This window comes from Achroia grisella, unplaced genomic scaffold (assembly GCF_030625045.1).
Source record: "Achroia grisella isolate CSIRO2021 unplaced genomic scaffold, CSIRO_AGI_Agris_v1 utg2471, whole genome shotgun sequence".
NCBI classification, from domain to species: Eukaryota; Metazoa; Arthropoda; class Insecta; order Lepidoptera; family Pyralidae; genus Achroia; species Achroia grisella.
Window position 1 is genome coordinate 552,320 of NW_026712739.1, and position 27,992 is coordinate 580,311.

General features: G+C 36.2%; 1 protein-coding gene across 1 annotated transcript; it reads left to right on the plus strand.

Moving 5' to 3' along the window:
* LOC131842785 (lysosomal alpha-mannosidase-like) lies at window positions 1–25,746 on the plus strand. The gene is made up of 18 exons (XM_059191352.1): window positions 1–111; window positions 3,720–3,822; window positions 5,176–5,263; window positions 7,633–7,691; window positions 8,339–8,465; window positions 9,813–10,018; window positions 10,918–11,051; window positions 12,571–12,707; window positions 13,458–13,547; window positions 15,867–15,996; window positions 17,077–17,152; window positions 17,546–17,666; window positions 19,494–19,584; window positions 20,179–20,269; window positions 20,898–21,700; window positions 22,759–23,104; window positions 23,955–24,095; window positions 24,847–25,746. The coding sequence occupies exons 1-18, from the start codon at window positions 1–3 to the stop codon at window positions 25,626–25,628; spliced, it is 3,636 nt and encodes a 1,211-aa protein (XP_059047335.1). The 3' UTR covers window positions 25,629–25,746.
* The last annotated feature ends 2,246 nt before the right edge of the window (window positions 25,747–27,992 follow it).

Here is a 27,992-nt window from a genome sequence, read left to right on the forward strand (position 1 = left end):
ATGCTATGGTTGTTTCGATTTCTTCTGGTGTCTCCGGTCATTTGCATGGACCCAATGATACAGGATCTGGTGACCCCGTTGAGGTATATGGGGGAAGCATGTGGATATGAGGTAAGGAAACTTTAACTATAGTAGAAATATTAAATAATGGTAGGATAGTAATAATTTTAGGGTAAATAAAGGTTATATGCATATTCAGTAGGTCTGAGAACGTCGAAAGGTACAATCTATTTTTTTTACCATAAAATTGTGCAAGATGCACCGTTTAATTATATTTATATAAACCGAAACAGACATTTATAATTTAGGATTAGGAAAACCAACGAAATAACTAAAAGACGATTGCACTTGTTAATTAAAAAATGAGATAGTAGCCGATTCTCAGACATACTGAATATGCATATAAAATTTCACACACTAGCAGAATTCCAATGCCTGCTCTGTTTCCTGCAAACATCATACACATAGGGCGGATCTTATATATAAAATTTTGGGCTGCACCCCTAGGATACATATACATTGGCTCTCAGTCCCAACTGTAATATTTAGAATTTATAAAAATATCTAGAATGTTAAAAAATCTATCATAAGGTTGGCATCCTTAAAAGATCAATCAACCCATACTGTGAAGTGCGCGTCTATCGAAAGGAACGGGGAATTTCTTGGTCGCTTGTTTTTGGTCATTGTATATTTTTTAGTTGAGTTATATAATTAGGTAGGTCTCAACTAAAAGCTAGAGTAATTGAATAAAGGGCTCGAAAATTCACGATCCTGTATTTCTGCTTCATCATCGGCGGAAGACGTCCAGCAGGTGTCAAAGATCTTTGACTGCGGAGATGAAGAGCGGGACCAGATCGTCGGATTGTTAGTCTTGTGGATCGATGATCACATTGCCCCAACGGCCATCTGTACATGGAGTCCATTGCCCTGCCCATTGCCACTTCAGAGTCGCAATTTTGGGCATGTCGGTCACCTAGATACCAGCTCGGTCGTTTTGCTGATTCGGTTCAGAGAAACGTGCTATGAGAATTGTTGATGATCCCATAGTTAGCGACCACGTCTCTAACGGTATCGAACACACATTGGTCGTAAACCTTCGTCTTGAGACACTGCGGAAATTTGGACGAAAGATATATCGCTTTGTGTGTTCTACCGAATATACAACGGACTGTGTTCTGATGAATTTATGACATGATGCCTACGTTTTTGAAATAGGTTCTAAGTAAACTTATTACTTTTTCAGTTATAATATTTTTATAGGACAAGAATATAATAAAAAAGCACTGCCTCCCTAATGGAAAACAATAAATGTCGTCCTTTAGGTTATAATAATATACATAAAAGAAAGAACAAGTTCTATCTTAATTGCCATTCTTAGAAAAAGAAAGAAAGTAAAACACATGCGAACATAGGGCGGCCTCGCTGAATGCAGATCTTTACACACAGATTGAGGGGGCTTAAGCCGACAGCACCTTGATAATGCTATTGATTGATTAATGAGGGTATACACTATTGAGCTAGATAAAAACCATCGCTCCTCAGAATTCAATGCTACTTGAACACTGATTTTTATTACTACAATAAATATTGTTGGACATAAAACTCCTTTGTTATATTGACATATATTATTTGTATATAAAAAGATAATAATATTAATAAAAAGACGACTGCGAATAAAATGGTGTTTCCTTATTTGTCCTCTGCATAAATAAAATCCCAATAGCACGCTTTCACTGCGCCCACGAATTATGATGAAAAGAAAGTAAATATAATAAAATAATTAAATTGAAATAAAAATGGAAAAATTGTTGCCGATCCTGCGGAAGGCGATTCATTCGTCGATTGGAAATTCAGACTAACGATGCTTTTAGAAGAAAAAGAAGTTATTCATACAGTTGATAAAAATTATAATGGTGAGAATGACAAATATTTTAAAAAGAGTAACAATACAGCAAAATTTTTAATGGTGCAGTGTATATCCGCCTAGATTTATGTATGTATGTGTATTATTATTATTATTTTATTATATTTATTATATATGAAGGTATTTGCAGAAAACCAGCGTCGTGGCACCCCGTCACGACATATGCTGAGCGGAGACCTATTTGGTACTGTAATTATTAATATAAAAATGTAAATTAAAATTTAAAAATTATTTTCAGTCTACCAAATAAACAATTTTCTTTCTTTCTTTCTTTCTTTCTTTCTTTCTTTCTTTCTTTCTTTCTTTCTTTCTTTCTTTCTTTCTTTCTTTCTTTCTTTCTTTCTTTCTTTCTTTCTTTCTTTCTTTCTTTCTTTCTTTCTTTCTTTCTTTCTTTCTTTCTTTCTTTCTTTCTTTCTTTCTTTCTTTCTTTCTTTCTTTCTTTCTTTATATCCGATAAATATTTAGAAATTGTAAGAAACTGTAGTACTGCATTAGCAATGATTACCGCTTTGGAAAGACAATTTCAAAAGGAAAATTATTTTAAATAAATTACATTTAAAAAGAAAACTATAATAAAAATAATGAGGTGAAATATATTAGAAATAGAAGTAATCTTTATTCAAATAAACTTTATATAAGCACTTTTGAATAGTCAAGTTTTTTTATTCTACCGCTTATTCGGAATGCAGACTCATCACAAGAAGAATAAGCAAGAAACTTGTGTGTTGCTCTTTTAAATAAATATTGATTTACTTATATTTAATTAACAACAAGGATTAGGCATGCGACAATCAACATAGAAACCGCTACGCACTTAATCTCTGTTCAATCAGATAACATTGTCAGCGCTATGGATTTTAAGTTAGATATTTTCTACAAAAACATTATTATCATTTATAAATTCTTCAATTTTATAATAAGCTTTACAAAGGAAATATTTTATGACACATTTGAATATTTTTTCTGGCAAATTGACTACAGACTGAGTTTGTTGTAAAACCTTACGCAATTACGTGAAACGTGTGTAGGTATTACACAGTAAGCAGACAAGTGCAATTGCCCGTACACAGATATATTTAAAATCCATTTTCTATTGTTCTATTACTTGTCACTTCTGAAATATGTATATGTCATTTACCATCGCTGATGATATGAGTTACCGTAGTTTCTCTGCGAACTAAAAATAAAATATAATCTCCTAGCTACGGGCCCGGCTTCGCCCGGATGTACATGTATTATACATATAAATCAATCAATCTATTTAAAAAAACCGCTTCAAAATCCGTTGCGTAGTTTTAAAGATTTAAGCGTACATAGGGACGGACAGACAGCGACAGCCATTTTATACTATGTAATGATACAATCCTTAAGGAACCCTTAGTCGTTAAAATCGAACATTTATTTTTTATTATTTGCAAAAAAACATACAATATGGCTGTAACGGATCGGTGGACTGTATGGGTGTCTAAATGATGAAAACACGTAGTTTGTAATAATATAATATATTAATATGTGCAATTGCGAACTATACGAAAGACAATAATAGAATAATACAATAAATTGAAGTATATCAAATAACATGACATATAAAAAAGAACTCTTCAAATATAAATTTAAAAATAATACAAATATCAAAAGAGTTCGGCGGTCGGTCGCCAACAATGGCGTTAATATATAGAGAACTCAAAACTTTCACCCTTCTATCACCAACCCCTATTTTTAAGCGTTTTTAATTGATATGGCAAAACAACATTTGCGGAATCAGCTAGTGGTTAATATAAATGTTATTTTTCAGAGCTGTCCCTTAACAAAACCTGATACGCTTAACGTACACATTGTACCTCATACGCACGCAGAACTCGGATATACGAAGACGTTCCACCAACATTACACCGGACGTGAGTTACTGTATTGTTTCTTAAATTTATTTATTTATTTATTTAATTCAGGCTACATGGCCCATATTATAAATACCTTATAGACTAACATACATAAGAAATAATAATCAAATATGTAAAATAAAATTGTCTCTATGGTCACGGCACTGACGACGGCAATCTGCCACGGTAGCGCCGATAGACCACCCAGCAGTGGGCAGCATATTGGTTGGGACCAGGGCCAATTAAGTAATGAGAACTGGCCCACTGTTATAAATGAAATGAATATTTTTTGCTTAAAATGTGGTACATATGTGGTTTTTAAGATCTTTACAATTAGTTCCACATATTTTGTCATTTCTGACATGCAACAGACAGAACAGAACTTTGGTTATTCTTAGTTATAGCACAGATAACATAATATTACATAGTTATAGTCTGTTCTGGCTGTATGGGCTGAGTCCTTTTGCCTTTCCCTAAAATGGGAAAAACCGAACCAAAAAAAAATATATAGTCTGTTTTGACAGGTATAAATGTCAAACTTTTAAATAATGTTACCATATATAGCGGGGTAGTGGTGTACCTGAGATACCGGTTTTTTTTATCGGAAACTTATTTTAACATATTATTTTTTAAGCTTTAAATGACGTTTCCGAGAATTTGCAGCGTACAAGCCAGGAGTCATGCAGACTATGGGCGGAAATGGAAATTCGGCAGAATGTTTATATGATTAATGAATGAAATATAAAAAAAATGTTGCCAGTGTAATTTATACATATAAATAAAATTGGAGTGTCTGTTTACAATATTGTAATAACCGTTTTTTACTACATGGGTAGATACACTAAAATAACATTTTTTACAATTTTGAACTTTTCAATACAATTTTGAATTCTGAATTTTTTGAACACGATTGCACTACAAAATTAAGATGAACAACGGCTACATTGGACACCGTCCAATTTATTTCAATTCAATTCAATTCAATTTATTTACTGGAACATGTGTACATAATGGTCTTATAATATGCCCAATGCCCAAAGGCCCAATGACCCAATGATGACCGTAATGTGACGACCTTGGTGGTCTAGCGGTCTAGCACAACGCTTTAAGACCGATGGTCGCGGGTTCGATTCCTCGCACGGCACAAACATTTGTATTCATGAGTATGATTGTTTGTATCGGTCTGGGTGTTTTATATGTATGTGTTTACAATATATATATATATATGTCTATGTATATGTATCAGTTATCTAGTACCCATAACACAAGCTTTAGCTAGCTTAACTTGGGTCTAGATGGCGCTGTGTGAATTGTCCTGATATTATTATTATTATATCATTCAAGAGAATATTATTTATTTTCCATTTTCAGACGATGACTATTTCGACCAGAGTCAAATAAATATGAAGAGGATTCTGGACTACACAATAACAGAGTTGTGGTCCAAAGAACGTAGAAAGTAAGTTTTTTTTCGCACTACTCTAATGCTGTTGGCCGCAGCTGACTTTTACAGTTTCTCCGAACGATAGGGACAGCAGATGGCACTCCAAACCCGCGAAAGGACATGGAGCAGCTGAAGGCAAAATCATGCCTGACGGATACGACTAGTCTGATAGCACCGCTAGGGATTCGAAACTGGGCTCAGGCAGTTGTAATTTCGATCGTTATTCTTTATTTTTATTAAAAATAAAGAATAAAATAGAAATATTTATTCAAATAAAACTAATATAAATATTTTTGAATAGTCATATTTTTTTTTCTACCGCTCATTCGGAACTCAGACTCATCACAAGAAGAACGAGCGAGAAACTTGCGTGTTGCTCTTTTAAATAATTTTTGTTCAGCGTTACATATTTAAAATTGTTTTTTTTCGAACCGTTCTAATGCTGTTGGCCGCAGCTGGCCTTTACATCTTCACGGAACGATAAGGGCGAGTGCAGATATCACTCCAAATCCGCAGGACCTATGCAGCGGCTGAAGGCCAACTCCTGCCTGATGCATACGACTTTAGTCTGAAGGCACCACTAGGGGTTCGAACCTCGACTTAGGCCGTTGTAATTTCGATCTTTATTTTTATTAAAAATAAAGAATAAAATAAAAATCTTTATTCAAATAAAACTAATATAAATATTTTTGAAAAGTCACATTTTTTTTTCTACCGCTCATTCGGAACGCACACTCATCACAAGAAAACGAGAGAGAAACTTGTGTGTTGCTCTTTTAAATAATTGTTGTACAGCGTTATATATTTAAAATTGTTTTTTTTCGGACTACTAATGCTGTTGGCCGCAGCTGGCCTTTACAGCTTCACCGGACGTTAGGGGGTGAGTGCAGATGGTACTCTAAACCCGCGGAAGGACTTATAGAGCGGCTGAAGGCCAACTCCTGCCTGACGGATACGACTTTAGTGTGGGGGCACCACTAGGGGTTCGAACCTCGACTCAGGCCGTTGTAATTTCAATCTTTATTTTTATTAAAAATAAAGAATAAAATAGAAATCTTTATTAAAATAAAAGTAATATAAAAATTTTTGTTAAGTCATTTTTTTATTTGGAACGCAGACTCATCACAAGAAGAATGAGCGAGAAACTTGTGTGTTGCTATATTAAATTACATATTTAAAATTGTGTGAATACAAACTGCAATTTTTTTTTTAAATTACATTATTCTATTAATTCGTGAATGTTTGATCGCAGGCGGGGACAGACCATGTAATAATTAGATATTTAAAGAATCTTAGCGAACATATCCGAAGATTAAAATTAACTTATCGTTTTATCGACAACCTCGGTGGTCTAGCGGTCTAGCACACCGCTTTACGTCCGTCCGCGTACGTGGTCGCGGGTTCGATTCCTCGCACGGCACTTGTTTGTATCGGTCTGGGTGTTTTCTATGTATAATATGTATGTATTTACGAAAAAAAATATCTATGTACTTGTATCAGTTATCTAGTACCCGTAACACAAGCTTTAGCTAGCTTAACTTGGGACTAGATGGCGCTGTGTGAATTGTCCTGAGATTATTATTATTTTACAAAATTCTCATCTCCCCTCCTAAGGAGAGGAGATGGCCTCTTATTATTATTATTAATTCGCCAGCTTTACTTTATTACCCACAGATTAAAAAACACTGGAATGTAATACAAAATTCTTTATCTATACATTTGTATCGCTGTGATCATCACCTCACCACTGTATCGTTATATATGATGTGATGAGGTGTCGCCACATAATATATTGTTTATTGTAGTATGTAGGTAGTGAGTATACAGGTGTAATAATTGTACTATTTATTGTACATTAGTAAGTTTGTTTGGTAGTGTGCTACATGGCTTATTAGTGACGCGTACATTCCACGCGGAGTCGTAACGTGGACTGACTTTACACTCAACTTAAATCCATGTTATCTGGAGAGGTACTAATGGAAGGGTACCATGTGTTGATAGAAATATTAGATAGATATATATTTGACGACCTCGGTGGTCTAGCGGTCTAGCACACCGCTTTACGTCCGATGGTCGCGGGTTCGATTCCTCGCACGGCACAAACATTTGTATTCATGAGTATGATTGTTTGTATCGGTCTGGGTGTTTTCTATGTATAATAAGTATGTATTTACGAAAAAAAATATCTATGTACTTGTATCAGTTGTCTAATATCCATAACACAAGCTTTAGCTAACTTAACTTGGGTCTAGATGGCGCTGTGTGAATTGTCCTGAGATTATTATTATTATTATATTGTTTATTTGATTTATTACAAGTGTATACACAGAATCCTGGCGAACGCATCTACAGATCTAACTTATCATTTCTTCTTAATTGGCCAGGTTTACGTTATCTGATACGCCGTATTTCTTCCACTGGTGGTCGCAGAGAGATGATACTGGTAAAATTATGAAATCATAACTGACGGCCTCAATAGTCTAGCGGTTGAGAGCACCACCTTACTTGCAACAGTCGCAGGTTCGATTCCTAGAATCCAAACGTATGCATTCATAAGTATGATTGCAAATAACTTTTTTGAAATAAATACCATCCTGATCATCTGGATGGATGGCGGTCCTCCACAGTGCAGTTTTCTAGAAACTTTTTCCACGAACAACCACATTGTGGAATCACCTTCCAGCAATGGTATTTCCGAACCGATACGATATTGAAACCTTCAAGAAAAGAGCTTATTCCTTTTTAAAAGGCCGACAATGTACTTGCAATTCCCCTGGTGTTGCGGGTGCTCATGGGCGGCGGTAATCTCTTACCATCAGGTGAGCCGCATGCTCGTTTGTCCTCTGTGCTATAAAAAAATACGTTGTATTGTATTATATAAGATTACAGAAATGAGACATCAGAAAACACCCAAACCAATACAAACAATCATACTCATGATACCGTTTGTGCCGTGCAAGGAATCGAACCCGCGACCATCAGACGTAAAGCGGTGTATTAAACCACTAGACCACCGAGGCCGTCAAATATTAAAAAAACTATATTAGTATATAGTACATAAGTTACCAAGTTTTATCACATCGTGTACAGTTCGCCGCATGGTTTACGAGTTGCTCCGTCAGGGCCGACTGTACTTCGTTGGCGGGGGGTGGAGTATGAGTGATGAAGCGACTACCAGCTACCACGCAATCATCGACCACTTCACCTACACCCTAAGGTTGTATTTACATTGTCATAACTTCAATCGAATTTGGAAAATGTCGTACAATAATATAGATTCATTTTTTAATTCAAATTTGGGAGAATAGAGTGACCACCAGCATATGCTATTGGAATTTTGTCAAAAGCAAATAGTGCAATTAATGTTCGTAACCCGAACAGACCAGTCCCCACAAGTAGCACCCGTTCACGAGTATGACGAATGAGCCAACCATTATTTTTTACATTGCACTGAATAAAATATTTTTCTTTCTTTCTTCTTTCTTCATTATTGTACTTAACCATATTAAAGGAACCATACTGACTCGGTCCTTTATGCACAATAAAGAGTTTTATTATTATTAAATTCATTTTTTAGTCTAAATTACTTATATATCATTAAAACCATCGCTTCTAAGAATATCCTTCAATTCTTGTACCTGATGGGTCTAGGTAGCGAACTCTGATAAAAGGCGAGCACAATAGATCTATGTAGGTCGCAGTGCTACAGGTCCAACCACCTGACAGTACTGAACGGATTTTGTTGAAACTTTACAATAATATAGCTTATAAATCAGAATAACATATAGTCTATACGAATAAACTATATGATTACTTGAATGACGAGCGTGCATGGCAATAGTTGTTCATGCACGGGATTTTCATTTAATGTTAGACATAGACACCTATATAAATATACATTGTAAATAAACTGGCTTTAAAAAAATATATATTCAATTGAGTTTCTTGCCAGTTCTTCTCAATCGGATCTATATACTGAATTGACTCTGAAGTGGCAATGGGCAGGGCACATAGCTCGTACGACAGATGGCCTTTGGGGCTGTAAAGTCCTCGAGTGGCGACCACGGACCGGAAGACGCAGCGTGGGAAGACCTCCAGCAAGGTGGACCGACGATCTGGTCAAGATCGCTGGAAGGCATTGGATGCGAGCAGCGCAGGACCGATCGTCGTGGAGATCTTTGGGGGAGGCCTATGTCCAGCAGTGGACGTCTTCCGGGCTGAGATGATAATGATGATGATGACTGAACTGGACGTAGGGAAAAAATTTAATAATGTGTCTGTTGCGACAGAAATATTGATCTTATATTTCTGTCGCATATACTAAATAACAATAGGAAAATGTAAGGTGGGGTGACACAGTTTAGACACAGCAGTGCTTAGTAGACAATATTGAATTTGTCTTACTAGACATTATTAAATGCAATTATTATTTTGATGTATCTAGGTAACTGTGTCCCATATGTCCTACATGAATAATGATTTTTGAATTTGAATTTATTCACTTCACGCAAGTAAAACCGCGGGCACAGCTAATAAAGAATAAGAGAATATTGTTTCTTATTAGGAAAATAAATAAAACCTTTCTGAACTGCGGCCGGCCCTTAGTTACGTGGCAAGCGGATGCTTTCGGGCACTCTCGGGAGTTTGCTTCCCTGATGGCACAGATGGGGTTTGACGGCCATTTTGTGAATCCGATCAGCTACGACGATGAACTGGCGAGGATGAGGAGAAACGCCTTAGAGTTTGTTTGGAGGGGAAGTGATGATTTGGGTATGTTTTTTTTATAGACCACGACTATTTATATTCTTTCATCTTAATCTCAATTCTTACTGTGCTGGCTTGCATTCCTTACCAATTTTTAACTAGCGGTGCTATCTATGTGCCGTTACAAGAAACTCTTTATCCCTCATCAACTCACGGTGGCGCGAAACGTCACAGGTGATGTCAATACGATACAAAACTTCTTAGCGTCGGTTTGGAGGGGAAGTGATGATTTGGGTATGTTTTTTTATATACCACGACTATTTATATTCTTTCCTCTTAATCTCAATTCTTACTGTGCTGGCTTGCATTCCTTACTCCTAATTTTTGACTAGCGGTGCTATCTATGTGCCGATACAAGAAACTCTTTATCCCTCATCAACTCACAGTGGCGTGAAACGTCACAGGTGATGTCAATACGATACAAAACTTCTTAGCGTCGTTTTAATGATTGTTTTTTTTTATAGACCACGATTATTTATATTCTTTCATCTTAACAGTTGTGCTGGCTTGCATTCCTTACCTAATTTTTTACTATGTGCCGTTACAAGAAAATCCCTCATCAACTCACAGTGGCGTGAAACGTCACAGGTGATGTCAATACGATACAAAACTTCTTAGCGTTGAGATGCGGTAACTAAATTAAATTGCTAATAACAGTTTGTGCTGACCAAACCCGTGAAAAATGTAGTCAAGCTTTGGATGATAAGCTTCTACATCAGTTCTGCAAGAGATCGCCCCAGCCATCAACTGTGAGCCTTTCCTTCTTTTTACCTTTTTCCCTCCCCCCTGGTTGAGTTCCAGGTTATAAACGGAGGCAATTCTTTTCAGGCCCGACCACTTACTAATATTATAAAGGGGTATTTCTTACACTTTCATGCAAAACTTTGCTTTTTCCTTACTTGCAGGTGTTGAATCTGACATATACACACACAAGCTGTTCGACGGCTACTGGTCCCCGCCTGGCTTCTGTTTTGGCAGCACCTGTCACGACCCACTCATCGTGACTTCAGATAGTGTATTTAAAAACGTCGATGAAAGGGTGAGTGACTTAGATGATAGACTAGAATGGAGTAGATTGTAGTAGAATGGAGTAGAATGGAGTAGAATGGAGTAGAATGGAGTAGAATGGAGTAGATTGGAGCAGAATGGAGTAGAATGGAGTAGAATGGAGTAGATTGGAGTAGAATGGAGTAGAATGGAGTAGAATGGAGTAGAATGGAGTAGAATGGAGTAGATTGGAGTAGAATGGAGTAGATTGGAGTAGATTGGAGTAGATTGGAGTAGAATGGAGTAGAATGGAGTAGATTGGAGTAGAATGTAGTAGAATGGAGTAGATTGGAGTAGATTGGAGTAGATTGGAGTAGAATGGAGTAGAATGGAGTAGAATGGAGTAGATTGGAGTAGAATGGAGTAGAATGGAGTAGATTGGAGTAGAATGGAGTAGAATGGAGTAGAATGGAGTAGAATGGAGTAGAATGGAGTAGAATGGAGTAGAATTGGAGTAGATTGGAGTAGAATGGAGTAGAATGGAGTAGATTGGAGCAGAATGGAGTAGAATGGAGTAGATTGGAGTAGAATGGAGTAGAATGGAGTAGAATGGAGTAGAATGGAGTAGATTGGAGTAGAATGGAGTAGAATGGAGTAGAATGGAGTAGAATGGAGTAGAATGGAGTAGAATGGAGTAGAATGGAGTAGATTGGAGTAGATTGGAGTAGAATGGAGTAGAATGGAGTAGAATGGAGTAGAATGGAGTAGAATGGAGTAGATTGGAGTAGAATGGAATAGAATGGTATAGAATAGAATTTTGTTGACTCGTTTTAGATAATAATCACATAAGAAATAATTTGCACATTAAAAAAACAGAGTCAATGTGCACCACAACTCAGCATGATGCTGGAAACATAGTTTCCAGCGCTCACTTTCTGTTGGGATTGCTAGTAATGTGGACGAGGTTTCCCCTGGAAACCATCGTGATAAATTCATGGTGAATTCAATACGATGTGCTAACTGACCTGACCTCATGTTCTTATCATCCTCCACTGGTGCCCCGCCAGCGTATACCGGTAGCGCAGGCGGGTGCACCGTTACATTATAATTAATTAAATGAAGAGTTTATTCCTTATTAAAAGGCAGAAAGTAGAATGGGAGATTGGAGCAGAATGGGGTAGAATGAAGTAGAATGGGGTGGAATGGGCAACGCATTTATAATTCTCCTGGTGTTGTGGGTGCTATTGTGCGGCAACTTACCGTCAGGTGTGCCGCAAACGACTATATCTACCTACCTATCTTCCTTATTTAAAGATAACCTCTATAAAATAGAATTAGAAGTAATTATCAAATAAACTTAATACAAGCACTTTTGAATGAGTCACATTTTTTTATTCTACCACTCATTCGGAACGCAGACTCATCACAAGAAGATTGAGCAAGAAACTTGTGTGTTCCTCTTTTAAATAAATGTTGTTTTAAGTAGATTTACATTAACAAGGATTAGGCATGCGATAATCAACATAGAAACCGCTACGTAATTAATATCTGTTCAATTTAATTGTGAATAGGTGAATGCGTTCTTCAAGAGTGCTCTTCACCGACAAGCTCCGTATTACACCACCAACAATATCATGGTAGTGATGGGTCAACGGCTTGGATACTTCGATGCAAGCGTCTGGTTCAACAATATTGACAAACTCATAGAGTAAGTTCATACAAACTCGTAGAGTGAGTTCATACAAACTCATAGAATAAGTTCGTACAAACTCTTAGAGTGAGTTCATGCAAACTCGTAGTGTGAGTTCATACAAACTCATAGAATAAGTTCGTACAAACTCTTAGAGTGAGTTCATACAAACTCTTAGAGTGAGTTTATGCAAACTCGTAGAGTGAGTTCATACAAACTTGTAGTGTGAGTTCATACAAACTCATAGAATAAGTTCGTACAAACTCTTAGAGTGAGTTCATGCAAACTCGTAGAGTGAGTTCATACAAACTCGTAGTGTGAGTTCATACAAACTCATAGAATAAGTTCGTACAAACTCTTAGAATGAGTTCATACAAACTGTTGTATACTGTAATGGCTAATTAAAAATGTATTTTGTATTCTAAATTTAAATTTCAATTTATACTTTAATGTCTTGACAATCTTTGATAATATATAGCTCCGTGTTCCATATCTTTTTCTTCTATTTTATAATTATTCTTCTATTATATAATACATATACATACAAATAAAACTCAAATAAAAATTTAAAATAAAAAAAAAACAAGATAATAAAAAAAAATATGGTTGGACAACCCTAGGGACATGACATATAGATTATAGACCTAACAGCCGATTCTCAGACCTACTGAATGTATAAAATTTCATAAAAATCTGTCAAGCCGTTTCGGAGGAGTATGGTAACTAACATTGTGACACGAGAATTTTATATATATTATATTGTTCCAGTCATGTGAACAATGCTACTGTGAATGGCACGAGATTGAACGTGTTCTACTCGACGCCAGCCTGCTATATGAAAGCTGTACACGATGCCTAGTAAGTTAGGAACAAATTAACGAACTGCTATTTGGTTAATTTATATACATATTGTTATAGTTTATAAGTTTATAAGGTTAATTTATATACATAGATAAGTTCTTTATTCAACAATTACAAACACATAGCATACATGAGATACATTTTATAATGTTCAAAATCTACCCTGTACCATCGTAAGCACGGATTATTATATTAGAGTCCGTTAGTTTGTGTTCCCGCGTCTTTCCCTCCCCTCCCTTAACTAGTAACACACGGACCGTACAGCGGCCTTGACGCGCGCGCGCATTGTGTTGTGAATTAAAATAAATTAGAACTGTGAAACCTACTGTGAAACTGGAAAGCTAGCGAAGATATCTTCGAGACCCTGAAGCCCAAGAAATCCGCAGAACCATACAGGTACGTGACTGACGTTTCCCTAACATTTTGGTAGCAGAGTAGTTTCCCAAGCATATAAATAGAAATAAAGTTTACAAATTAAATAATACAGAAATATAATGTTACGAAATAAAATAAAAATGGAGGTGTCTTTATGTGTCGCAATGATGAAGAGGCAACCAACTCAGCATGAAGCTACAGATAAGTCTGCAGCACTGATATTCTGTTGGCTCCTATAATTAAATACATACTTACATACATATATACGTGTATGTTTATATGCGGTTAAAGTGGGAACGAGGGAACTTGGCCTGTCTAGAACAGCAGTAAGTTTTATACTAAATCGTATCTAAAGCTCCAAACCAAAGAACTTACGGAGCGGCTGAAGGACAACTCCCGCCTGACGGATACGACTACAGTTTGAGGGCATTATGGGTTCGAACCTCGGCTCAGACTTATTGTGTCAGCAGATACTAGTAATTCCTCTGACTTGGTTGGTTGGTTGGTGAAGCATTACCTATATACATGTCTATATCACGTTATCATGTGACACCCGTGATATCACTCATGTTATCATTCCAAAGGACTAAGATGTCACGCAACGGCGGATCCAGGGGGGTCATGGGGGTCATGACCCCCCCTGAGCCCAGGACTTAAGTGGACCACTAATTGAACATAATAATTTTATTTATATATTTTGTCACCATACAGATTTTATGTAACTACATACCTTCAATATTTAATTAATTTAATATAATATAATAACTTTGTTCATTAATAAAATACCTACTTTTTACTTGTATCTATTGTTATCAAAATTAAATTATAAGTTCTTGACTTGAACACATAGTCGATGTGACCCCCTCCTGGCGCCAAAGCTGGACCCGCCCTTGATGTCACGCCTCTTATCCTCACCCTAGACAGGAAACTAACGTTTCGTCCTCACATCAAGCGTGTCCGCGACCGAGCCGCCTTTATACTAGGGCGACTCTATCCCTTTATTAACAAGCAGAGTAAAATGTCGCTTCTCAACAAGCTGACATTATACAAGGCTTGCATCCGTCCCATCATGACTTACGCTAGTCTCGTATTCGCCCACATACCCTACTATTTAATTAACCGACTACAGATCATACAGAATAGGTTTCTGCGTCGAGCCACCGGTGCGCCGTGGTTCGTTCGTAGCGTAGATCTCCACCGCGATCTTAATCTGTTCTCCATCAAGCAGTTTATGAAGGAAGCGTCTCGACGCTACTTCGACTCTGCCCAATCCCACCCTAACCCGCTTATAGTCAGTGCGGTCGACTACGCACCGAGGAGTAATATCAGACATACGCGACAACGTCGCCCGAGGCACGTTCTCATTGACCCCGACGACCCCATAACGGCAGGTAACCTCTCCACGGGCCCACCCGTTCCACCCCGACCACACTTTTACACACACACACGACACCGTCCTCGCCGGCGAAGACGACGACCTCAAACACACATTATCGCACATTCAACTGGGCACCTGCGCGCGCCCGGGCGCCCCTCTGATCGATCCCCCGTCCAATTCAAACGGGGATCGAAATTACGACGGCCTGAGCCGAGGTTCGAACCCCTAGTGGTGCCCTCAGACTAAAGTCGTATCCGTCAGGCAGGAGTTGTCCTTCAGCCGCTCCATAAGTCCTTCCTTTGGTTTGGAGTGTCATCTGCACTCGCCCCCTAACGTGTGGTGAAGCTGTAAAGGCCAGCTGCGGCCAACAGCATTACAGTAGTCCGAAAAAAAAAAGCCTCTTAACCTGTAATTTCACTTCCTAATCTATACCCTACAACCGAAACTTACAAAGCTGCTTGGCAGAAATAGGTGAGACTGAGGTACACACGCAGACGAGTTTTTACTAGGTATAAACTTTGTTAAATTCCTTTTTTTTTATTTTCTGATGGTACTGGCTACAGTCCCCAACTGTCGACGAAGCAAGACGACTTCTTACCTTATGCCTACGATTCAGCTACATATACAACTGGGTTCTATACCTCACGACCCAACATCAAGTATATGGCCAGAGAAGGGCATTTATACCTGCAGGTAAGAAATAATCTTTTACTTCTACATTACATTGTGACTGATTTCAAATAAGAGACATTAATTAGAACATATTTTTATTACACTATCATGTGAATCGAATGTATTTTTTATTTATTTATGTTAGGAATATTTTTGGTGTAATTTTACAACTCAGAAACGTCAGACAGACATTTTTTTTTTATATTTGTTTTATTATAAATACAACAAAAAAATGTATATACTTTCACTAGCTTTTGCCCGCGGCTTCGCTCGCGTTAATTTATCCCCTTAGGGGTGGAATTTATCAAAATCCTTTCTCAGGAAATGCCTACGTCATAGCATAGTAGCTTTATGCATGCAAAGTCTCAGCCCCATTGGTTTAAAATTGACTAAGTTTCATACTAACTTTCATCCCCTATTTTATCCCCTTGGGGGTAGAATTAATCTAAATCCTTTCTTAGCGGATGCCTACGTCATAACATCTACGCATGCCAAATTTCAGGCCGATCCGTACAGTGGTTTGGGCTGTGCGTTGATAGATCACTACGTCAGTCACCTTTGAGTTACATATATATAGATTTATAAATCCAGAACTGATCGGTGAACACATACATACAGTATGACTAAATGGTGAAAACACTAGAATATGATAATATTGGAATAAAATTGAGAACTATCGAAAAAACAATGAATCAATAAAGTGAAATATCTATACATATAAATAAAATTGGAGTGTCTGTTTGTAATATCGAAATAACCGTTTCTTACTACATGCATATAAATATAAATACGGTACATACGCTAAAATAACATTTTTATTTCAATTTTTGTCTGTCTCTCTGTTTGTTCCGGCTAATCTCTGAAATGGCTGGACCGATTTTGACGGGACTGTTTTGGCAGGTAGCTGATGTAATAAGGAGTAATTTAGGCTACTTTTATTTTAGAAAAATAAAGTTAAATTCCACACGGACGAAGACGCGGGAACAGCTAGTATAAATAAAATAAATTATTCTTATTAATTCTTATTACATCCTGGATTTTTATTATTATTCAACTGGCTTTATCTTTCTTTTTTATTATTATTTATCTTTTTATCCATAGATGGCAAAACAATTGCAAGTGACAGCACAGCTGGGTAATAATGACCAGTTTTTTGAACAATACAACTGGATAAATGGTAAATCCATCCATATAAATACATTCATACACATTTTGATGGCCCCGGTGGGCTAACGGTTTAGCACACTGCCTTACTTCCGATGGTCGCGGGTTCGATTCCTCGCACAATACAAACATTTGTATTCATGAGTATGATCTTTTGTATCGGTCGGTATTCTGTGTATATTATGTATGTATTTACAAAAATAAAGTATCCTATGTATTTATATCAGTTATCTAGTATCCATAACACAAGCTCTGCTTACCGTGGGACTAGATGGCGCTGTGTTAATTGTCCAGGGTTATTTATTTATTTATATCAGTTGTCTAGTACCCATAACACAAGCTCTGCGCCCCGTGGGACTAGATGGCGCTGTGTTAATTGTCCATGGTTTTATTATTATTATTTCAGGAGTATTTCAAGATCATAACATAATATCTGGAGCAATGCGTCAGCATGTTAAAGATTACTACACTGAGAAAATGTACATTGGCACCCAGCAAGCTATAAGTGTGATCAGACAGGCTTTCAAGTAAGTCTAAATAATAAATTCAAAATATTTCCTGAAACACCAGGAAAGTCACATACGCGTTGGTTGGTAAATAGGTTTTTTTTTCATATGACTTCGTCCGCGTGGAATTTAAATCTAAAAAAATCCCGTCAAAATCGGTCCAGCCATTCCAGAGATTATCCGGAACAAACAGACAAAATAAATGTATATTTATATTGTATACTAGCTGTACTCGCGACTTCGTCCGTGTGGAATTTAACTTTATTTTCCTAAGTTAAAAGAATTTTTCTTAAATAAAAATAGTCTAAGTTACTTCTTATTACATCAGCTACCTGCCAAAAGGAGTCCCGTCAAAATCGGTCCAGCCGTTTCAGAGATTAGTCGGAACAAACAGACAGACAGACTAGAATTGTAAACAATGTTATTTTGGTATGTACCGTATTTATATTCATACGCCTGTAGTAAAAAACGGTTATTTCAATATTACAAACAGACACTCCAATTTTATTTATATGTATAGGCAATGATGGTACACTCGCCTGCGCTAACGGTTTACGCTGGCGGGGCACCAGTGGAGGATGATAAGATGAGCACGAGGTCAGATCATTTTAGCCCATCATGGTAAATTAACCATAAATTTATCACGATAATTTCCAGGGGAACCTCGTGGAGTACAACCTGACATGGTACATTGCCAGCTATGGGGTTATTTGTCCACATTACTAACAATGCCCTTTCCCCCGTAGCTTGGGATTAGATGGCGCTGTGTGAATTGTTCTGTCGGTGTACCTACGAGGGCTATTGCCGGAGTCCCAAGGTCGCGTTAGCATTCTACAGGGACTTTAGCGGCGTTGGACCGTCCTTTAGATGATATAAGGCAGGCCCTATGTCCTAGAATAGACATAGGGCAGGCCCCATCTCATAGAATTGACATAGGGCAGGCCCCATCTCGTAGAATAGACATAGGGCAAGCCCCATCTCCTAGAATAGACATAGGGCAAGCCCCATCTAATAGATTACACAAAGGGCTGGCCCGCCCTATCGTCTAGAATAGACATAGGGCAGGCCCCATCTCCTAGAATAGACATAGGGCAGGTCCAATCTCGTAGAATAGACATAGTCCTTTCCCACCACTGCCCATCAACCGCTTTCTGTTCTTACCTAATGGTTAGCTGGTAGAGAATGCCATATGGCATTAAGCTCGCCAAATTGTACAATTTTTAAAAGTGCAATAAAGAATAAATAAATAAATAGGGCAGGCCCCATCTCGTAGAATAGACATAGGGCAGGCCCCATCTCGTAGAATAGACATAGGGCAGGCCCCATCTCGTAGAATAGACATAGGGCAGGCCCCATCTCGTAGAATAGACATAGAGCAGGCCCCATCTCGTATAATAGAAATAGGGCAGGCCCTATCTCCTCGAATAGACATAGGGTAGGCCCCATCTCGTAGAATAGACATAGGGTAGGTCCCATCTCGTAGAATAGACATAGGGCAGGCCCCATCTCCTAGAATAGACATAGGGCAGGCCCCATCTCGTATAATAGACATAGGGCAGGCCCTATCTCGTATAATAGACATAGGGCAGGCCCCATCTCGTAGAATAGACATAGGGTAAATCCCATCTCGTAGAACGGACATAGGGCAGGCCCCATCTCCTAGAATAGACATAGGGCAGGCCCCATCTCGTATAATAGACATAGGGCAGGCCCTATCTCCTAGAATAGACATAGGGTAGGTCCCATCTCGTAGAATAGACATAGGGCAAGCCCCATCGCCTAGAATAGACATAGGGCATGCCCTATCTCCTAGAATAGATCATGACCCAGTATTTTTCTAATTTCTAGCAAACTGCGAGACAGTCCGAAGGAAACTGTATACTACAGATGTTCATTCAACATTTCGTGTTGCCTGAGCACACACGGAGAACACTTCTTTGTGAGTTTATATATAATTATTATATATACCGAACTGGACGGTAGGGAAAAAAATTAAAATATAAAAACTTGACGTTCATAAGCGGCTAAAATGTCCTACATGAATAAATAATTTTTGAATTTGAATTTGACCCGCCCCGGCTTCGCACGGGTGCAATGCTGATATTAAATATACCTACCTACTACAAACAGAATGTCCTTATAAACAACGTTTACAGCGTTTTTGTCATTAAAACCGGTTCGGTATACGTATCTATACATATAAATAAAATTGGAATGTCTGTTTGTAATATTGAAATAAACGTTTTTTACTACATGCATGGTACATATACCAAAATAACATTTTTTTATAATTTTTGTCTGTCTGTCTGTCGGTCTGTTTGTTCCGGCTAATCTCTGAAATGGCTGGACCGATTTTGACGGGACTTTTTTTGGCAGGTAGCTGATGTAATAAGGAGTAACTTAGGCTACATTTATTATAGAAAAGTAAAGTATAATTCCACGCGGACGAAGTCGCGGGTACAGCTAGTATTACATATAAATGTAAAAAAAAAATTCTAATATGTACTAATTAAATAACATTTTTATTTTTCAGGTAGTTATATACAATCCCCTGGCGTGGCCTGTCACTGTACCTGTACGATTGCCAACATACAGAAGTGACTATGTAGTCTATAGACCAGACGGTAATATTATTTATTACTAGCTGTTCCCGCGACTTCGTCCGCGTGGAATTTAACTTTATATTTCTAAAATAAAAGTAGCCTAAGTTACTCCTTATTACATCAGCTACCTGCCAAAAAAATCAATGGTCAAAAAAAGTCCGGTCAAAATCGGTCCAGCCATTTCAGAGATTAGCCGGAACAAACGGACAGACAGACAGAAAGACAAAAATTTTAAAAAATGTTATTTTGGTGTATGTACCGTATTTATATTCATATGCATGTAGTAAAAAACGGTTATTTCAATATTACAAACAGACACTCCAATTTTATTTATATATAGATTATATTTATAAGTATTATTAATATTACAATCCATTATTATCATTTAAATAATAATTTGTGGAATAAAATAATAATTATTATAATAATTATACCATAAAACATATTTCTTTTCCTTCTTATTTTTTTATTGTCCTTCCAATTTTATTTATATATATAGATTATATTTATAAGTATTATTAATATTACAATCCATTATTATCATTTAAATAACAATTTGTGGAATAAAATAATAATTATTAAAATAATAATACCATAAAACAAACATATTTCTTTTCCTTCTTATTTTTTTATTGCATTTTCTTTCCAGGGCAGAAAATTCGTTGTGCCCTAATACCTATACCGGAACCGGTTTGTCAAATACCATACCGAAAATCCAGAGGCCGTTACGAACTGGTATTCATAGCTGATGATGTACCACCTATGGGGTACCGTTCGTACTACATAAGAGACCGCAAACTAGGCTGGATTAGAAATAAACGATCCATCATCAAGAAAATAAACAGAAATAATAAGAAATATTACGTTAGACAGACGAACTCATTCAATTACGATGATAACGAACCTATGAATGCGTTTGAACATGTTTCTGAACTTAATAATGATAATGATTATGAATATTTTGATGAAAGTAAAGTTAACGATACCAAAGATGAGAGTAATAATGAAACTGATAGTATTGTACCAAAAATAGGATTAAATGATGTTAATGATTCAAATCGTTTAACAACAGTCGCGAGTGCAAATTCTGAGGCAGTAAGTGAAGGTATTAATGATATTAATAAAGTTGTAAATTTTGATTCTAAAATTAACACAGCAAATATTAAAACTAATGATAAAATGAGTGTAACTACAGATAACACAATAATAAATGTTACTATGAATAAAGAAAGAACAGTAACGAATACATCAGTTGATGAATTTATAACAACAAATATGAATAAAGAAGATAACATTACGACATCTCGTGATGAATATAAGGTTAATAAAGAAAAAGCGAATAAGAAATTTGAAGCGACAACAAAACCTGATGAAGAATTTGAGGATCCAAAAGAAGAAATTTGGAGAGGATCCCAATATGTGGAAGTGACAGATCATTTTATAAGGAACAGAGTAAGTTTTCAATATATGATTTTTACTATCTTATCGATTTAGTTAGCAATTTATGAGCAAGGCAATTTCTTGATCAATGTATTAATTTAGATACAGAGAGAGGTTTCAAAGTTTCTTGAATCTTGGGGATATAGGGATCAATCCAAATCAATTCAAAATATCTTTATTCATGTAGGTCTATTACAGACTCTTATGATATGTCAAATCTACCGTCAGTTCGGAATGATTTCGAGATGAGAACTGACAAGAAACTCAGCTCGTATTCTTTTGAAATAAATGTTGTACATAATTACAAAAATATAGACTAATGTTTAAATTCAATTAGGGATATTGTTATGAGCACCTGCAGATACTGTTGCATTTTTGTTAAAAGAATTTAATATAATTAGTTGCCAAGACAACTGGTACAAATCAAGACCAATTTACCGAGAGCTTTTTACTGACTTGTCACTTGTTGTTATCAGCAGTGAGAGGAAGGTGATTGTTAGTAAGCAAATAAAAAATATCTTATTAATATTATAAATGCGAAATAAATCACGGGCGCGTCTAATATTTAATAATCTAATCCAAAAAAGTCAAAGAAAATGTTTCATCATTCTAGCTACAAAAATGAAGAATCTCTATTCAAACTTTCATCCTCTATTTTATTTTCTACCACCTTTTACAAACTTTAGTTGTCATTTTTATTTATATTTAATCAATAGTTAAAAAAATAAATTTCTAGCTTCTAGCTTTAAAAATTACGAGACTTACATACAACTTACAATTCTTTTTTCGCATTAAAAAGTGCCTATGTTCTTTCTCAGGGTTTAAACTATCTGTGTACCAAATTTCATTTAAAACGGTTCAATAGTCATGGCGTGAAAGTGCGAAAGATTCAGACAAGCAGAGTTACTTTCGTATTATAATTTTATTAGTAAATTAGTAAGGATACGTTAAACCACAGAGGCAACTGAGAAGAACTGATAAGAAACTCAACAAATTCTCTTTCTTTAAACCTCGTTCGTATCAAACAATAAGACAACATAACAACTACTAACGAAATAACTCTATTGCAGTTTATAAAAGTTAATATAAACGATAAAGGCAAAATCAAACTAGTGGAATTAATAAATGGAATAAACATATCTCTGAATATAGAATTCCTTTTCTACGCATCAGATGACCCTGACAAAATGGGTACCACTAATAAAAGACCAGGTGCTTACGTGTTCAGAGCTATGGACCCTAAACCAGAGGTTATATCTGACTATTACGATATGAGAGCCTACAAGAATGGTCTACTGCAAGAATTACACGCTCAATTTGCAGATTATGCCTCATTCGCTTTAAGACTCTATCGTCGGACACCGTATATCGAATTGGAATGGTTGATTGGTCCTATACCATGCAAAGATAATATTGGTAAGTTCTGAATAACCGCTGTAGAGGTAAAGGGAGAGGTAATGTACTGTGCCTACACTTGTAATATTTCAGTCAACACTTGCGACCCATCCATTAGTTAAAAAACAACTAAAAACATCTACTAACTGAACAAATTACTTAGGAGATCCCTTATCTGCAGAGCTTTGTTACCAGCTGCTTACCCAACTTAGTCCGCAAGCATTGTCTTGCATCATCTTCGTCATCATCAGTGTCGCGGAGCCTTTCACCATATCAATATATGTGTAATCCTTGTTATAGTATTTATATAGTATAAGTAGTTTAATATTATAATTCAGCACATTATTTACAGTTTATTCAAGTTTAATATTTACATTTTTGATAAACAGAATATCCAAGTTTCTGTAGCTTTAATATTTATGTCATTTTCTTAGTAATAAGTATCTATCTATATAGTTTACGCAAACAGATAACATAATATTACATACCAATACCAATAAATACGAAACTTAATAATTAGTACAATTATTACAGCTGGTACAATTATTTACCGGTGTACTCACTACCTACATACTACAATAAATAATATATTATGTAGCGACACCTCATCACATCATATATAACGATACAGTGATGAGGATAACCACAGCGCTACAGTACCATGTCAGGTTGACCATAAAGTGGTTCCTCCTGGAAACCATCGTGAATTTACCACGATGTGCTGAGACTTTGCATGCATAAAGCTACTATGACGTAGGCATCCCCTAAGAAAGGATTTTGATAAATTCCACCCCTAAGGGGATAAATTAACGCGAGCGAAGCCGCGGACAAAAGCTAGTAATATTAATAAGATTGTATGCTTGAATTTCAGGTAAAGATGTGTTCATAAGATATTCAACAGATTTGGACAATAAAGGTGTGTTCTATACAGACTCTAATGGGAGACAAACTCTTAAGAGGATAAGGAATAGCAGAGCATCCTTCGAGTTGGGAAACCAGGATCCTGTGGCTGGTGATTATCGTTTATCTATACATATAAATAAAATTGGAGTGTCTGTTTGTAATATTGAAATAACCGTTTTTTACTACATACATATGAATATATATTAGGTACATATACCAAAATAACATTTTTTTATAATTTTTGTCTGTCTGTCTGTCGATCTGTTTGTTCCGGCTAATCTCTGTAATGGCGGGACCGATTTTGACGGCACTTTTTTTGACAGGTAGATGATGTAATAAGGAGTAACTTAGGCTAAGTACTACTTTTATTTTAGAAAAATAAAGTTAAATTCTACGCGGACGAAGTCGTAGGTACAGTTAGTACATAATATACATAGAAAACACCCAGACCGATACAAAAAATCATACTCATGAATACGAATGTTTGTATCGTGCGAGGAATCGATTCCGCGACCATCGGAAGGCGAGCTATTTTTTAACTTGGGACTATATGGGGCTGTGAGAATTGTTATTGCTCGTATTCTTTTCAATAATATTTTAAAAGATTACGACCTGAGTTTCTTGTCAGTTCTTCTCATCTCGAAATCATTCCGAACTGACGGTAGATTTGACATATCATAAGAGTCTGTAATAGACCCACATGAATAAAGATATTTTGAATACGAGCTGAGTTTCTTGTCAGTTCTTCTCATCTCGAAATCATTCCGAACTGACGGTAGATTTGACATATCATAAGAGTCTGTAATAGACCCACATGAATAAAGATATTTTGAATTTGAATTAAATAAATATATCTCCAGGAAACTTCTATCCGGTGACTTCGAAGATCTACATAGAAGATCTGAAGAGGAACATTCGATTTTCAGTCTTCAACGACAGAGCACAAGGTGGAAGTTCCTTGAGCGATGGCCAAATAGATCTAATGCTGAACCGTCAACTATTCACAGACGACGCTGGCATCCAGGCTTTTGTAAACGAAACCGAAAATGGCCGGGGTCTAATTGTAAGAGGCAAACATTATTTATATATAACAAAAGCTAATAACAATAGAATTTTCGAGAAGAAATTCTCCAAAGAGATCGAATTAAAACCAACGGTTTTTGTCTCAAAGAAATCTGTTTACGGCATAAACACGAAACGAATGTGGTATAAGCAGAACAATGAATTCAGTGCTATAAAAACGAAATTGCCTCTAGGAGTCCACATCTTAACGTTAGAGAAATGGAATGGAGGTACCATTTTGTTGAGATTGGAGAACTATCTGGAGAAATCTGACGTTAGAAACGGTGTTAAAGAAGTTTTGCTCAAAAATCTTTTTGAGGTTATAAAAATTTTGGGCGTGAACGAGACGACTTTAGGCGGGAATGTGTGGCTGAAAGACTGGGTTCCATTGCAGTGGGATAAAAAAGAAAAGTTTGTGAAAAACTTTAACGAAGCTTACGGTGCCCAAGACATAAGTTTTAGTGAGGATGAAGACTTGAAGCCAATGGATAATGTAAACTTAGATAAACCGATAATACTAAGTCCCCAGCAAATCAGAACATTTGTATTAACTTACGAATATATCAAAGAAGCAGTTTAAATGTTAACTAATATAAGAAATAGAAATAGAAATAATCTTTATACAAATAAACTCATTACAAGCACTTTTGAATAGTCATATTTTGATTCTACCACTCATTCGGAATGCAGATTCATCACAAGAACGAGCAAGAAACTTGTGTGTTGCTCTTTTTAATAAATGTTTTTTTTTATATAAATAATTACAGTATAACAAGTAAGAGGCATGCGATAATCAACATAGAAGTCGCTACGCACTCATTATTAATGTAATCAGATAATATTGTCAGCGCTATAGATTTAAAGTTTTTCTATAAAAACATTATTATCGTTAACGAATTCTTAAATTTTATAGTAAGCTTTTTTGCAAAGGAACTGTTTTATTTAACATTTAAATCTTTTTTCTGGCAGATTTATAACAGACTCTGGTATTTTATTGTAAAACCTTACGCAATTTCCATAAAACGAATTACTAACTTTAGCCAAACGACATTTAGGTAAAAGTGTAAGTGAAAAGATAATTTTGATGTGTTGAATAAACTCAAAACTTACCCAGTTTTTATTTTATACCAGTTTTTACCGGCGGCTTCGCTCGCTTTGTATAAAAAACATTAGTTTTTTTTTTAAATAAAAATATCCTATGGTCATTCTAATACCTCCAAAAACATGTGTACAAAATGTCATGATGATCGGTTCCGTAGTTTTTGCGTGACAGCGTAACAAACATCCCTATTTTCACATTTATATAATACTAGCTACTCACCCCGGCTTCGAACGGGTGTACATGTATTATATATATAAACCTTTCTCATGAATCAATCTATCTATCTAAAAAAACCGCTTCAAAATCCGTTGTGTAGTTTTAAAGATTTAAGCACACATAGGGTCGGACAGACGGCAACAGCGACTTTGTTTTATACTATGTAATGATTAGTAAGTGACGTGTATGTGGAATTGAACGGGGGATCGATCGGAGGGGCGACCAGTGTAAAGGGCAGCTACGGCCAACGACTGCACTAACAGCGTTATTTGAAAAGAATACGAGCTGAGTTTCTTGTCAGTTCTTCTCATCTCGAAATCATTCCGAACTGACGGTAGATTTGACATATCATAAGAGTCTGTAATAGACCTACATGAATATAGATATTTTGAATATTTTGAATGGTCTGTATAACACACCGACTTACTTCCGATGGTTACGGGTTCGATACCTCGCGCGGTACTAACGTTTGTATCGGTCTGGGTGTTTTCTAATTTGCTAAAAATATATATCTATGTACTTACATCAGTTGTCTAGTACCCATAACACAAGCTCTGTTTACCGTGGGACTAGATGGCGCTGTGTTAATTGTCCAGGGTTATTTATTTATTTATATCAGTTGTCTAGTACCCATAACACAAGCTCTGCTTACCGTGAGACTAGATGGCGCTGTGTTAATTGTCCAGGGTTATTTATTTATTTATATCAGTTGTCTAGTACCCATAACACAAGCTCTGCTTACCGTGAGACTAGATGGCACTGTGTTAATTATCCTGAGATATTATTATTTATGAGCTTGAGGTCAGGTCAGTCAGCACATCGTGAAAAGAACTAGAGTATTAAAAGACAAATAAACGATATGTTTATATTTTATTTGACACCGAACATTTAAATGTATTTACAATAAATGAATTAGGTACCCTTATATATGTATGTACAAATAGAGCAATATTATAAGGTACTGCTAGAAATTTCAAGTTAAAAAACTAACTCATAAATGAGTTCTGAACACATTCACAGTCACAAGTTTTTTCATACAATATGAAATCCTTTCATCTCCCCTTTCCACCCCTTACAACCCCTTACAACCCCTTACAACCCTTTTTTACCGGATTAAAAAGTAGTCTATATCCTTGCTCAGGTTCTAGACTATGTACCAAATTTCATTTATATCGGTTCAGTAGTTTGGGGGTGAAAGCGAGACAGACAGACAGAGTTACTTTCGCATTTTTAATATTAGTAAGGATAATTCTTTGTTTTTAAGTTATATTTAATAAATTATATAGATATATGATGATTTATTTTACTTTAATGCATTTTTTGGAAAATGGCAAGTAAATACTCAGTGTCAGTCACTGGTGACTGACACTGTAATACTCCAATGGAGCTATGTCAGTCACAGCTGACTGACACTGGAATATAGTCCATTGGAGTATTCCAGTGTCAGTCACCCGTGGCTGACAATGCGGTCAATGTGTCAAATATGTTCATCTTAGAATACTTTAAATTATTCACTACCATCTCTGTGTATATACATATTTATTGATATGTTCACAATTAAAACTCCTTGTTAACACATCTTTTATCTTATCTTATCTTTTTTATATAAAATTCTCGTGGCACAAT

What these genes read in the sequence shown, in the direction of transcription:
- LOC131842785 (XM_059191352.1), top strand. Translation starts at nt 1, where the DNA reads ATGCTATGGTTGTTTCGATTTCTTCTGGTGTCTCCGGTCATTTGCATG. An exon ending in GTCGCAGAGAGATGATACTG is followed by an intron (nt 7,692 to 8,338) that starts GTAAAATTATGA and finishes CATCGTGTACAG; the next exon opens with TTCGCCGCATGGTTTACGAG. An exon ending in GAGGGGAAGTGATGATTTGG is followed by an intron (nt 10,019 to 10,917) that starts GTATGTTTTTTT and finishes CCTTACTTGCAG; the next exon opens with GTGTTGAATCTGACATATAC.